At 33.2% G+C, this 15,500-nt stretch overlaps 2 protein-coding genes across 31 annotated transcripts in view; one reads left to right on the top strand and one right to left on the bottom strand.

Annotated features, from left to right (window-relative positions):
* The first annotated feature begins 2,817 nt into the window (after positions 1 to 2,817).
* Positions 2,818 to 15,500, top strand: part of plppr1 (phospholipid phosphatase related 1) — a 373,756-nt gene continuing 361,073 nt past the window's right edge. For both annotated transcript variants that reach the window (XM_087269234.1, XM_087269233.1), the window contains exons 1-2: positions 2,818 to 2,879; positions 3,107 to 3,237. The gene's annotated coding sequence lies outside the window, so the exon portion shown is untranslated. The remainder of the gene's footprint in view (positions 2,880 to 3,106; positions 3,238 to 15,500) is intronic.
* palm2akap2 (PALM2 and AKAP2 fusion) overlaps positions 4,870 to 15,500 on the bottom strand; it is a 219,420-nt gene continuing 208,789 nt past the window's right edge. For 10 of the 29 annotated variants that reach the window (XM_087268735.1, XM_087268741.1, XM_087268738.1 and 7 more), the window contains one exon: positions 10,376 to 12,605. In XM_087268735.1, the coding sequence (XP_087124861.1) occupies positions 12,489 to 12,605 (117 nt within the window). In that variant the 3' untranslated portion in view covers positions 10,376 to 12,488. 29 annotated transcript variants of the gene reach the window in all.

Below are 15,500 nucleotides of genomic sequence, written 5' to 3'. Positions count from 1 at the left end.
GCATTGGATCAATCTGATCCATATAAGAACTTTTCAGGATCACTAAATCTTGATGCAGTGCTCAAACAGCTGGGAAATCACAATGTAGAACTAAAGAGCAACACGTAGATTAACCAGTGTGGGGTAAATATAAGTTTATTTTTATTTAAAATGAAAACACACATTTAAAAAAAACAAGAAAAACCCCACCCCATCCTCCTCCAGCAGTCGGCTCATCTGAGACCTACAACACAAACACTGCACATTGAGGGTATTCATAACAGGCTTCAAACATAGATGTATTTAATTAAATAAAAGACAAAGTTAAAAACTCCACAGTAATTTCAGACTTCCTCATCTGATGTGGAGAGATCAGCTTGTCTGATAGAGGTCAAGTTGGTTTCATATATTCAGACATTCTCATAGAAATTCTAAATAGGGAAATTATATTAGCAGCAAATGACTATCAAAGTACAACATTGTTCACGGTGAATTAGATTGTGTTAATGTTGTTTAGAAGTCATATTTGCATGCTAATTCCGATCGAATATTCAAGGTAAAATGGTAAACAATATAAAGACTGCTAAATGAATGAATGTGCAAATATAAAGCCAACTTTACCTTTATGCTTGTCTGAGGCGGATCTCAAGTCTGGTGGTTTGCTCAGTGTCAGTTGTTCCTCTGCCAGACGAAGCTTTCAATCTCTTTTTGTAATTGTTGAAAAATCAGCCATTCTTTGCATTTTTTGGTGATTCTGTAATCATTGCATGCATCACTAATAAATATTCTAAAAACAAAAATATTTTCCATTGTGATGAATGTATATATCAATTAGTGACAGAATAAAATGTATGGTTTTTGGTCAATTTTGACAGCTGTTTGGGGGATTATTTTATGAGGCCAAACTCTTTCTACTTTGCTGTTGGCCTATACTGAAAGGCTGAATACGTTAAAGCCTACCTAATCACTATAGCCTGACAGATAAATAAATACAATTAAAACCTTATGAATAAAAAGAATATCTTGTAAGATAGATACTGCATGATCCAAATATAGTAGGGGAGACCAGGTATAATGGGTATTGAAACACAGGGAGAGTTGTAACACTACCAATTCCACAAATCAGGGATAAGATGGGGGTCATGTAACATTTTCAGTTTCCTCAGGTTAACTTAACAATCACACATAGAGATTTTCCAGTCAGTCTTGCAATCTCTTCTGAAGCTACAACAGAAGATCGAATTCTGAGGTAGAAAAGTAAAAAAAACAACAAGATAATATTTTGTTAGCCGTTGTAGATGATGTTGTATGAGTTATATCAGGTCAGACTGTAGTTTCTCTAGTAAATAATGGTGTATCAACCTCCTGCTAATTTCAAAGCACCATGCTAATACAGCTAGCTAAACAATGGGTGACAGTGGCGGGGTAGGTTGAAACATGAACTTTGAAAGTATACAAACACACACACACATACATATGAATGTGCACATACAGACATGCACAAACACACACAATATACACTTCCAGTATTCACATATATTGTATTGTTGCAGTCATTTATTTACAGGAAAACTGTTGTTTGGCTATCGCTTGTAGTTTTGTTTACCTGTTACAACTCACCCCAGTATGTGCTACAACCTACCCTAGTTGTGGGGTTGGATGTAACAAATGACCACTTTGTATTTGTCATCTCACAAAGTCTGTGATATAGTTTAGGAAGTTTTAATTGTTGATGTTTGTAGTAGACAAATGTGAGTACTTTGAATAAAAGTTTCAGTCATGTAGCTAAAAAAAAGGTAGTTTTAGGTGCTAAAGAAAAATTTTTGTTACAATCATCCCCGGTCTCCCTATTTGATACATTTTTAAAGTTTTCATTACATTTTGGGCATGAAATCCACACTGAATCCACCCTTCTGGGCTGCGTTTTTCAAAAGTAATCCACTTGGATTTTGGATAAGAGATTGGATCAAATCTTAAAAATGGGTTTTTCAAAAGAAAAAAAATTGAATAAATAATCGGGTTAGATCACGTAATCCAATCTTGGTTTTGATCCAGATCAAACCTTTAGTTTGGGTTTTTTAAGACCTTTTTTGTAGGATTTGGATCACTTTGATCCAGAAAATCTGGATTAAACTGATCCCATCAGAAGGGTGGATTCAGCGTGGATTTCATGCATGTAATGAAAACTTAAAAACGTATCAAATACTATATTAGGATCATGTATCTTACAACATATCCTATTTATTCATAAGGTTTTAATTGTAGTTGTTTATCCGTCAGGCTATTAGCTGATATATTCATGGTTTAAATGAGACATTTAATTTTTATTAATTTGTGAAACCAAATAACTTTGGTAGTTATTATGAATTATTGTTATTAAGATGGTGGCACAGTGGGTAGCACGATCGCCTAAACACCAAGAAGGTCGCTGCTCGAGCCTCGGCTGGGTCAGTTGGTGTTTCTGTGTGGAGTTTGCATGTTCTCCCCGTGTTTGCGTGGGTATTCTCCGTGTGCTCCGGTTTCCCCCACAGTCCAAAGACAGCTGAATTGAATGAAATTTTCCATAGTGTAGTGAGCTATGTGTGTGAAAGAGTGTGTGTGGGTGTTTCCCAGTCTTGGTTTGCGGCTGGAATATGCTGGGTAATTTGGGGGTTCATTCCGCTGTGGCGATCACTGATTATTAACTCATGTAAATCCCATCATTATTATCATGGGAGGTGTGTGCACGACGTCCATCGCCGTGCAGATGCACTGATGTCTACCGGCCACAAGGTGGAGCTCCATCTTCATTTTGACCATCCAAACGACACACCTGATCAGGAGGGAGAGAAAGAAGAAGAGAACGAGAGAAAAACAATTCCCTCACAATCCAACAAGGACGCTGATGAAAGCCCATTCAGGTGTATAACATGTCCTTATGATTTGACCTTTAAAATAACTTAATCAGTGTTTTGGAGTTTGGGAAACATATGACAAATGTTGCAATATAGATAAAGCAGAGTTTGAATATATTTCAGTATGTAAAGAAAGTCAATATACCCGTGAATGAAGTATAAATATGACTGTGCTGGAGTTAATTTATATTGTTATATTAAAACAACCTTATGGTTGATGTTTCTCATTTTAGATCAGAGGAGGAGGACAGGAGCCCATGTCCAATCCAGCAAATGAAGGACATCCATTGTCAATTTCAGGACAGTTTGAGTACCTCACATCTGCAGAGACAGCTGGACTGAGACAGGATCATGAAGATTTACAGTGAGTTTATTGGAAAAACCTAAAATATACATGATTTTCTAACAATCAATTATCAAACGTGTACATCTATTACTGTACCTACAATATTGCTGTGAAATATTTTAACCTTAAGCATAACTTGAACCAACTTTCAAATCATTTTACTTACTTTATGTTTTACTTTACTCATTTGACTGTGTTTTTGCAATTCATTACCCTACTGTTGACTCATGGGTAGGCCCACACGGAATCTGCGAGCGCAGAATTCCGCAGATTTCTGCAGATTTTTAGCCTATTATTAATTCTGTTTATTTGCTTGAGTAAATGTGTAAATCTGAATTTATTCAGTTTTTATTCAGTAATTTATTACTTTTTATTAAATATATTAAGGTTTTATTTATGATACTCCGCTGGATACTCCCAAAATAATTCCGCAGAAATCCACAGATTTTTACCAAAATTCTCAGCAGAAATAGCAAAAAACCTCCACAGATTCTATCTGGCCCTGCTCATGGGTTAAAAATGACCCCAACACCATTAGTGTGGGCCATATATATATATATATATATATATATATAATGTAAATTAGTAAATATTAACTAAGGGCCAGTCACATATCGCATCTTTTGCACGTGCAAGTTTGTTATTTCTGATGGAGGCACGTGGCTTGCATATATAGAGCGACAGACTCGTGCTTTTTAGACGTACCTACTAGTTGAAAGAATGCCGCGAGCGCCCTACACAGAGAAAAAAAAATACAAAATGAAAAATACCAAACAATTTTGTTATATAAATGATCGAGAGGTTCAGCTGCCTTTCTTCACTGTAAAAGGGAAAAACCTATATAAAAACTTACAGCTATTCTGTAATTTAGATTTACATTAGACAAATACTACTTATTTATGTGTTCATTTATTTATTTATTTATTTTTAATTTAATTTAATTAGATTTACATTAGACAAATACTACTTATTTATTATTTGTAATTTAATTTATTTATTTAATTTATTTATTAAAATTTTATTTATTATTTTAATTTCTGTAAAAAATAATAAAAAATTTATTTATTAATTTATTTGAAATTAATTTATTAAATTGTTATTTATTTATATATTTTCATTTATTTTAAATTTATTAATATTTAATTAGTTAATTTATTTTGATTGTTTAACATTTATTTTAATTCATTTACATTTAATTTATTTTATTGTCATTTATTTTATTTTATTTATTTATTTAAAATTAATTAATGAATTATTATTTGTTTTAAATTTATTTATTGAAATTTTATTTATTTATTACAAATTTTATTATTTTTATTTATTTTCAGTGTAAAATTATTATGTTTTAATGACAAAACTTTTTTCACTTATTTTTAAGTCCAAAGAGAATTAAACTATTCTTTGTTTTTATCATCATTTTATGTTGTATTATTTGGTTACTAACCAGCAATAAACAACACTTTAAAATATAAGGAGTTTTCATGTGATTTTCCAAACTAGCAGTGTTTTGAAAGTAATGAATGCATAATAATCATGATAACCGTGATTATTCTTTAGACTATAATCGCAAACCAAATCGTTGCATCCCTAATTACCAAGTTTTGTTACATTTCGACGGAGTAAAGGACAAAAAAAAAAAAAAAACAGACATTTTCCATGTTTTCTTTTTAATGAGAAAATAATTATATATGTGTGTAAGAGTGAGACTTACAATTACTATAAAACAATATAAGCAGAATATTAACATACAATAAGTGGTTAACATGTCAAAAGAGGGCTTTAAAAGCATGATCACACCATAATCAACACTCCTTTGGTTTCTCCCAAAGGAAATAAAACACTCATTAAACCTTTGAAAAAAGCATTTGCAAATGGATTTGTTATAATAATAATAATAACTATTTAACAACAAGAGCAAAACACACAACATATTTTTGGTGTTACTTCAAAAGTCAAAATAAAAAAAAACACTGCTCACTTGGTTCAAACGGTGGTAAAAACAATACTTGTGATTTCACTGAAGGCAAGAGTTTTATTTTAAAAAGCACTGAAACTGACGCTGAAAATGAAAATCTACAGCAGCAGGCGCAGTACTTGTCATGCACACGGGACACCGGCGAGGTCATTTCTTGACTAGACGTCTAAAATAGGCTAGTTGCATCATATTAGCGGCATTTTTGAAATTTGCATGCAAAAAAGTCTGTTGTTTATCAAAGCCTGTTTCTGCCACAGGATATAGAAATGTGCAACTTTTTCCTCACAATTCTGAAACTGTCAGAGAAAAAAGGCAGAATTGCAAGATATAAACATCTGATTTTATTGCAATTGTCAGTTTAATAGACTTTCTCTCATTACTGATGGTATTGGATGCAAATGTTTTTTTTAATCTCAAAATTGTGAAATAATCTATTTTTGAGCACTATTGGTAAAAAGCACGTTGGGTTCTAATACAGGGACTTTAAGTCACATTTTTCTGAAAATGCAAATGTATTTTTTGCCTTTCCTTAAAAATTCATTTACATTTCATTTGTAAAAATTGTGAGATAAAGTTACATTACTTAGGAAAAAAGATTTTCGCTGCAATTTAAGTTGATTGGCTTTCCAACAATTCTAAATGATTCTCACAATTTTGACTGCCTGTTTTTCTCAAAACTGCTCAAAAATTCTAAATTCTCAAAATTACAAAATTTAAAAGAACATTTCTTAGAAAAAAAGTGAATTAATTGTGACTGTTGCAATTGCAATGTTTTCTTCTTGAGTTTTATTTTTCTCAAAACTACAAACTAACTCAAATTCATAGTCTCAAAACTGCTAAAAACTCTCAAAATTCTTGAATTAAAAGTACATTTTTCCATAAATGCAATTTTTCTGCAATTGCATGTTCATATGCTTTCCTGCGATTCTGATTATTTCTCGCCACCTTAAGTTTTTGTTGCAGTTTTTTTTCTCAAAAAAATTAAATAAAAAATTTCAAAAAAATGTACAATTTCCAGAATAAATCTGAGAAAAAAGTCAAAATTGGGATGTTAATTGTGACATTATTGCAATTGCGATGTTTTCTCTCATTTCTGATTTTTTAAATAAAAACTACTTACAAACTCTTAGAATTTTTGATACAAAATAAATAAAAAAAAATAATAATGTTACTTTCCAGCTGAAATTTTGAGAAATTGACTGCAGTTTTAAGAAAAGAGGTCTGTATTGTGCTATGAAACTTCGCAATCACCTCGTTGTTTATATATATATATATATATATATATATATATATATATATATATATATATATATATATATATATATATATATATATATATATATTATAAATACCTTTTGTAATATATATGTATAAATTATTCTGTGGCATAAAGAAGCTTCATTATTTGTCGATAGCATAGTGGATATATCATGATAACAGACGCAGACCTTTTTGCACTTGAAATTGTGCCATAATTTCACTAATATGATCGCAGTGCTCGCTTTTAGTCCCAAGATATCATCACAAACTGCAAATATTGCTCAATCTCTACTCAATCCTTTGTTCAATCCTCTATTGTTCTACATTAAAAGTAATTTTGGCCACCATCCTATGCTGTAGGAATCCTATTATATTACAGGTTTGAACATTGGCTTATTTCTTATAATTTAGCTTCATGAGGTAAAAACAACCTTTTTTTTGTCCATTTCTCATTCATTATAATACAAAAGATGAGCATTTGAACGCTGCCCATGTCACGATGCAAAACCTGTCAGCATCACGGTCAATACTTTCCAGAACTAATCTGTGCTAGTAATGTTCCCTAAACACCTAAACAAACTGCATATAGCACGGCATACTTGGCCCTCAAATACACACAACACGGTATATATATGAATAAATGTGCGGTAAAAGTACTAAACACCCAGTCATTTGTCCAAAACTATTTCCCATTCGTAGGAACGCTGTATATATCTCGCTGCTTAAATAAAAAATATTTTCCCCTTATAAAATTCAAATTTTTCGCTCGCCAACAATAATCATCTCATATCAAAGAGTCCAAGTATAAATCCAACATCCTAAAACTGATGGTCATTACACAATCTCACATCACGCATCGAAACACTTCAGAAAGTATTGAGAACTACAATCTCTTTTCATCTATTAAATAAAGTTCAAGCACCTTCTATCAGAAACATTCGTGGTTCCTATTGGTGTAACTTTATGGTAATGCACGTTTCTAAGATTACAAATACTTAACGTATATACTCATAAAAGGACAGCAGTCCATTAAATACTTTTTGTGTAATATATATTATACGCATGTGGAAGGTACAAAAACAACAACGAAGCCACATTGCTGAATGATGCTTGTGGGATTGTCTTCATTTGTGGCTTTAAAATGCATCCGAAGGCAAAAATTAATGTAGTACATCACTGATGTCAGTGTCCTTTTAAAGATGAAAAAACAAACAAACATATTTTTACATGTTATTGTGATATTTTTGAAACAATATGGATGAAAAACCCCAAAAAATAAACCATTTCTCACATTATACTGCTGCATTTACGTTTCTGCTTGTAATGGCTTTAAAAATGCCAGTGTATGCAAAGAGAAACGTTCACCTTTCTAAATAAAAATGAAGCCGTTCAGCAGTGTGGATACTTGCGTCTTTCAACATGTCTTGTTCTTTTACTCATTTTTACATTCCTCTTCTTTCATCATTAATGTCACGATTACCGGCGATCTAGCGTATGGAGATTGCTGGAGAACTACAATTCTATCACTGAACCAAACTACAACTACCATGATGCTTAGCGCTAATCAATACCAGCTACAGCTGCAGACTATTAGGGATGGCTGACGTGAAACTGATGTTTCGACACTGTGTCGAGACCCTGAATTGTTTCAAAACACTGCACTGAAGCATGATCCAAAACACCCAGGTTACGTGACTATGGGGATTTGAATCACCCAGGTCAGGTGACTAAGGTGATTCGAAACACCTAGGTCCTGCGACTAAGCTGATTTGAATCACCCAGGTCACGTGACTAAGGTGATTCAAAACACCGAGGTCACGTGACTAAGGTGATTTGAATCACTCAGGTCAAGTGACTAAGGTGATTCGAAACACCCAGGTCATGTGACTAAGGTGATTCGAAACACCATTTCATTTGACTAAGGTGATTCGAAACACCCAGGTCACTTAACTAAGGTGATTCGAAACACCATTTTATGTGACTAAGGTGACTCGAAACACCCAGGTCACGTGACTAAGGTGATTTGAATCACCCAGGTCAGGTGACTAAGGTGATTCGAAACACCTAGGTCCTGCGACTAAGGTGATTTGAATCACTCAGGTCACGCGACTAAGGTGATTCAAAACACAGAGGTCACGTAACTAAGGTGATTTGAATCACCCAGGTCAAGTGACTAAGGTGATTCGAAACACCCAGGTCATGTGACTAAGGTGATTCGAAACACCATTTCATTTGACTAAGGTGATTCAAAACACCCAGGTCATGTGACTAAGGTGATTCGAAACACCATTTCATTTGACTAAGGTGATTCGAAACACCCAGGTCATGTGACTAAGGTGATTCGAAACACCATTTCATGTGACTAAGGTGATTTGAAACACCCAGGTCACGTGACTAAGGTGATTCGAATCACTATTTCACTTGACTAAGGTGATTAGAATCACCATTTTTACTTGACTAAGGTGATTCGAAACACCATTTCATGTGACTAAGGTGATTCGAAACACCCAGGTCATGTGACTAAGGTGATTTGAGTCACCCAGGTCATGTGACTAAGGTGATTTGAATCACCCATTTCACGCGACTAAGGGGATTCAAAACACCCAGGTCATGTGACTAAAGTGATTAAAATCATTGGTCATTTCAGAAGTGTTTTGAGACCTGGCGAATCTGCGTTTGACAGTGTTGGAAAAAAAACTCTATTTCATGTTGGCTAGTGGACGGTGCGTGTGCTCAGAGTACTTGTGCTTCAAATGGCTTAAGTTTGAATTCTGATTTTAATCCCGTTTTAATAATGTTACTTTTTTATAACCAAACCAAGCCATATTTAATCACAAAGTGTTGATTCGGATGTCCAATGTTAAAATAAAACATGTTACAAGAACAGAGCATTTAAAAACTACCATCTATAGCTACATTGCCCTGCATTCGAACCAATTATCTCTGCAGGCTCGTCTCACCAGAGCGATACATAAAAATTACCACGAGGTGTCACTGTAGAGACGGGTTTCAAAACATTTTGAAGCTTCGACACATTTCTTTTCACTGTTTTGATGTTTCATGAAGTCTCACTTTGCCCATCACTACAAACTATCTGAACTAATACACACTCACGTACAGGTGAAGATCATTCTTACTGATTAATACTGCTCGGGGATCCTCAACTCCGTTGTCAGCCTCTCACCATTACAGAAGACTCAGCCCAGTGTGTGCTGTGTATGTAGTTCTAGTAATCAGTAAGAATGATCTTCACCTGTGTGTGATTTGTCTATTAGTTGGTCTATTAGTTTGCAGCTGTAGCAGGTGTTGATTGTCACTAAGCATCATGGTAGTTGTAGTTCGGTTCAGTGGTAGAATTGTAGTTCTCCAGCGTTCAGCATAGGGTAGATCGCTGGTGATCTTGACAATAAACATTCCTAAAAATCTGCCTATTCATATTCCTCTCTACACTATATCTTCAAGTCAAACAAGGGCCCTTGTTAAAATTAAAATTACTTAAAACTACTTAAAATTAATTTTTAGACATTTCCTGTCTTAGGTCAAGGGATAACCAACCTAATCTCACAAGAAAATGTAACTATTTTACGTTTTGTCAGTTTAGCGGCTAATTCGTTAGGATATATACGAGTTCAGTAGTATGAAAATGTATGACTTTTAAAAAGGAGGTGTGGCATCAAACTCCACCCCTAAATCCAACCGTCATTGGGGATAAAATTTTACTAAAATGTATCAATGACATCGTACAAACAAATTACAAATTAGTCACTAAATCTAAAAGTTACGAATTGGTGTGAGATAGTGTTGGGATAACCTAAACAATGCCACTGCTTCTTCCTCTTCTGCTTACAAACCTTATTTCTCTAACAAACCTCTCAAAATTGCCTGAAGTATACTGTTTTTTTTTTTTTTGGGTTTCACATGTTTTGAATTGTTTTTTGCACTATGTATTACTAAGTATACTTTGTGTTTGTGCTTTTAATAGTCCGTTCCCAGATTCTGCCCATACTGAAAATGAGCCATGGTTTTATTAAAATAAAACCAACAAAGCGGGCTTTTTGTTCTGTTTTTGTACCCAAAAGCAACCATTATTTTAATATACTAACTATAATTTCACTATGGTAGATGTAGTCGAACTCTGGTTATACAAATGGCAACCAAAATATAAAAAAAAAACATGGTTTCCCTTTGAACTATACATGAGAAATTTCGGTAACACTTTAGTTTTGATACCAATTCTCACTAGTAACTATAGTGGCTTCTTACAAAGATATTGGGCTCTATCATACACCCGGCGCATTAAGGCGCAAGAAGTGTTTCCACCACGTGTTGTTATTTTCAGGACAACGCAACCTAAATTTTCCACCACATTTTTTAGATAGCAAATTCATTTGCGCCACTTTGTGGACTCATGGGTGTTTCGATCTAGAAAAGAGGTGTGTTAAGGTGCATTGTTGGTGCGTTGCTATTTTGAGGAGCTAAAATAGCTGAAGTTCTAAAGTCCAGCGTAGAGCGCGTTAGTTGGGATGTAAAGCAATGCACAAATATCTTTACAAATGGAAAAATTAAAGGAATAAAATATTAAAAATAAATATTATTTTCTACATAAATATAAAAACCACCGCCTCCAAGCCTTCATCATCTCAGGGGGGCTTTTTTTGTTTATTAGTGACAATTTACTTTTGTATAATGTCATCATTATTAGCAGTATTATTTACTAAATGCATATTTATGTTTGCTTTATTAAAAATAAGCATAGATTTGTCCAACTGTCAGGTTTTGGACCATTTGGGGCACAGCATGTGTATTTGGATATAACCACACTTTGACCACACGTCGTTATCATTGTTAATTTATTTGTTTGCTGGTTATTAGAACGGAATTTAGAAATAGTTTTGAAACAACTCTTTGCGCTTAACAAACAAAATTAATTATGTAGCCTAATGCATGTTTGTGCGTACAACACGTTTCCTTATCCATGGAAGAGAAAAAGTGAAAAGAAAGGCCAATTGGAGGAGGCTTATTCTTTATCCTCTGGCTGCAGATACTGTTTAACTGTTTTCTCGCTAGTGAAGCATTCCGTTTTTCCACTTACAAAGTCCGGATAGAAAATATTAATGCGCCATTGTGCGATGCAATTGACTCTTAAAAAGAGTGGGAGATGATTGGTTTATTCTCAAAACACACCAATAACTCATTCGTCCTTAAAATAGCACAAGTGGATTCTAAAACGTCCTTAATATTTTTGCACCCTGCGCTTCAGACTTTGTGCCTAGATCAATAAAATAGAGCCCATTGACTGTTTATTTGTACTTATAAAGTACATATTCTGCATGATCTTATTGTACATCCCAAATCCTATCCATTATCTAAAGCCAACTTCTACCTTAATAATCAACAAATTAGGAGGTTGAGCGAAAATCATAGGTAATTGTTTTTTTAGTAGCGAGAATTGTACCTTAAAATAAAGTGTGACCCAAATTTCTGATAGTTATTTGAGATTTCCTAGGCTAAAGTGGAGATCATGTGGACATGTGATTAACAAAAAAATGTATTTTGCCCTGTTGGATGCTGAAACCCTTATTTTCTTTTCTAAATGATCTTATAAACATGGCTCCAATCTTGATCAAACCAGAAAACCAGTTTTGTAAATTCCAATAGCACAACAATTACTTCATTTCCCCATGCCTTTATATGTTCACACATATCTCTGTAACGCAAAATGATCCTCTTACTAATCCTACCTGCAACATAAATGCCAAAAATCCCCAAAATGTCCTTGTCCTTGCACATTCCACTTGCTCAAAATGAATCAGCACAAAATAAAATGCAGCAAATTGGTAGTGGAAATGTAAAAACGGCGGGTCTTCGTTGTCTTTATCTGGAGCCCTTTATAGTAGCAACATCCCATTGGCTCCAGAAATAGACAGAACAAATCTTCAGAAAGGTGTGAATTCCCAATAAATACTTGTGTTTGTCCTGTTGCACACTTTCCCTCTGTTTTGTTTTCCATTCTTTTCAAAATAGAGGGTTGGGTTTACTCTTCTTCTTCCTCTTCCTCCTCCTCGGCGTCTTCCTGGTTGGCATAAATGCCGGCCTCCCACCGGACAGCCATGTTACTTTTTCTGCGAGTCACTCGCGTTGCTTCCAGAACCTGAAGAGAAACATCAAAAAAAAATGTGGTTGTTTATTTTTATATATTTTATTAATATATATATATTTTTTTGCAGTTTAAAATTGAAGTTGACATAATACACAGATAAAGTGTTGTTAGTAAAATGAAAGGGGTCATGAACTGCTGGGGTCATAACTGACGCCTGTTGCCTGTTTAAATAGGTGGAGCTGATTTTAGACTCACAAGTAAACGCCCACTGCTTTGATTGGCTGAGAGTTTTGCATATTAAAAGGGCTAAACAAACAGCAGAAGTGGGTGTTGCTCTTCAGTGGAGGTGGGGTTTATCCATCTTATTACATCATAGAGTAGAACATCTCAGAACCTGTTTTTTTTAGATGGTCTTCAGTATAGGCTGATTTTAGAAGAACCACAAAGTATTGAGATCTGAAAAATTGCAGAATGTTTTTATATTACTATAAGCTCACAGCTGATTCACAGTTCATTACCCCTTTAAACAGCAGTATACTGCATTATAATAGTTTTAAAGCTGTTAGTTTTTTACTTAAAAGTGAGTAAACCCATTGCATTAAAAGTGACAAGTTAACTCTACTTAAAAAAGGTGAATAAACCAGTTCAAATTGTAAAGTTTACTTAATTTATATAGTTAAATTATTTAATAATTGAATGTATAATTATACCCTTAAATTAGTTACTTAATAATTTTAGGGTAACGGGTTTGCTCACTTTTTAAAAGTCAACTAATTGTGCTAACATTTACAATAAGGTTCATTAGTTAATGCATTTACTAACATGAACTAATCATGAACAACACATGTACAGCATTTATTAATCATAATTGAACATTTACTAATGCATTATTAACATCCAAGTCCAAGCTTGTTAACATTAGTTAATGCACCATGAGTTAACATGAACTAACAATGAACTACTGTATTTTCATTAACTAACGTTAACTAACATGAACAAATACAGTAGTAGATGTATTGTTCACTGTTTGTTCATGTTAGTAAATGCATTGATTAACTAACTAATAAACCGTATTGTAAAGTGTGACCCTAATTGCTTTTAACAGTCTATGCTGTAGAAGGTCAAGGTTGACTATTTGTTATATTATCCATGGCACAGTATATTTGTTTCTGTGTTTATCACACAGGTTGAACTTTAAAATCATTTAAATGGAACCTCGGCTATTATAACTTGAATGCTTTAATACTGTGCAAATTAAATGATGTCTCTGACTAAATAATGTTACATAAAACCCATGAAGTATATTCAATTATTCAATTCAAAAATAAACGTGGATGTTTAAAGTAGTGTAAATATTTAATGGGATTTCTACTACATATTTTAGTGAGACATCATTTATGTGGTAACACTTTACAATAAGGTTCATTAGTTAATGCATTTACTAACATGAACTAATCATGAACAACACTTGTTCAGCATTTATTAATCATAATTGAGCATTTACTAATGCATTATGAACATTCAAGTCCATGCTTGTTAACATTAGTTAATGCACCATGAGTTAACATGAACTAACAATGAACTACTGTATTTTCATTAACTAACGTTAACTAACATGAACAAATACAGTAGTAGATGTATTGTTCACTGTTTGTTCATGTTAGTAAATGCATTGATTAACTAACTAATGAACCGTATTGTAAAGTGTGACCCTAATTGCTTTTAACAGTCTATGCTGTAGAAGGTCAAGGTTGACTATTTGTTATATTATCCATGGCACAGTATATTTGTTTCTGTGTTTATCACACAGGTTGAACTTTAAAATCATTTAAATGGAACCTCGGCTATTATAACTTGAATGCTTTAATACTGTGCAAATTAAATGATGTCTCTGACTAAATAATGTTACATAAAACCCATGAAGTATATTCAATTATTCAATTCAAAAATAAACGTGGATGTTTAAAGTAGTGTAAATATTTAATGGGATTTCTACTACATATTTTAGTGAGACATCATTTATGTGGTAACACTTTACAATAAGGTTCATTAGTTAATGCATTTACTAACATGAACTAATCATGAACAACACTTGTTCAGCATTTATTAATCATAATTGAGCATTTACTAATGCATTATGAACATTCAAGTCCATGCTTGTTAACATTAGTTAATGCACCATGAGTTAACATGAACTAACAATGAACTACTGTATTTTCATTAACTAACGTTAACTAACATGAACAAATACAGTAGTAGATGTATTGTTCATTGTTTGTTCATGTTAGTAAATGCATTAATTAACATTAACTAATGAACCTTATTGTAAAGTGTGACCATTTATGTTATGTTAGGTCTTAAATGTGCCATAGAGTGCATTGATTCAATATGTTAAATTGCTCGCTGATATCTCTACATCAGGGGTCTGGAACCTTTTTTCTGCAAAGAGCCATTTCTGATTTTTTTTTTTTATTAAGTGTATTTTTTAAAAGAGTCATTGGGGTGTGTATATAACAAAACCTTTATTTATTAATAAACAAAACCTTTATTTATGTTCATGCACAACGCAAAAATAAACAAATGTAACGCGTCACAATATATGAACAAAGGGAATTTATTGATTTTTTTTTTCTTTTTGCCATCGCCACTAATGAATGTTGTTTGAATTTACATACGGGAGGTTACAATAGAAATGTAAATTTCTTGCCCTTTATTGGTGTTATGATTTAAATTAAACCACAGCATCACATATGTGCATTGGTTAAAAAGTCATTTTATTATAAACTGAGTTCATATTCATTTTGCTGTAGAAAACACAATAAAAATGGAATTGAACCAGTACTTTTAATAGAAAACAATTTTCTAGTGAATTTTTTAAACTTTAAAATATTATTGAAGAGAGACAGCTGGAGAGCCACAGATTTTTGGTCAAAGAGCCAGATGTGG

Source organism: Danio rerio, chromosome 10, assembly GCF_052040795.2.
Source record: "Danio rerio strain M-AB ecotype USA chromosome 10, GRCz13ab, whole genome shotgun sequence".
Classification (NCBI taxonomy): domain Eukaryota; kingdom Metazoa; phylum Chordata; class Actinopteri; order Cypriniformes; family Danionidae; genus Danio; species Danio rerio.
This window is presented reverse-complemented; position numbering and strand designations above follow the sequence as displayed.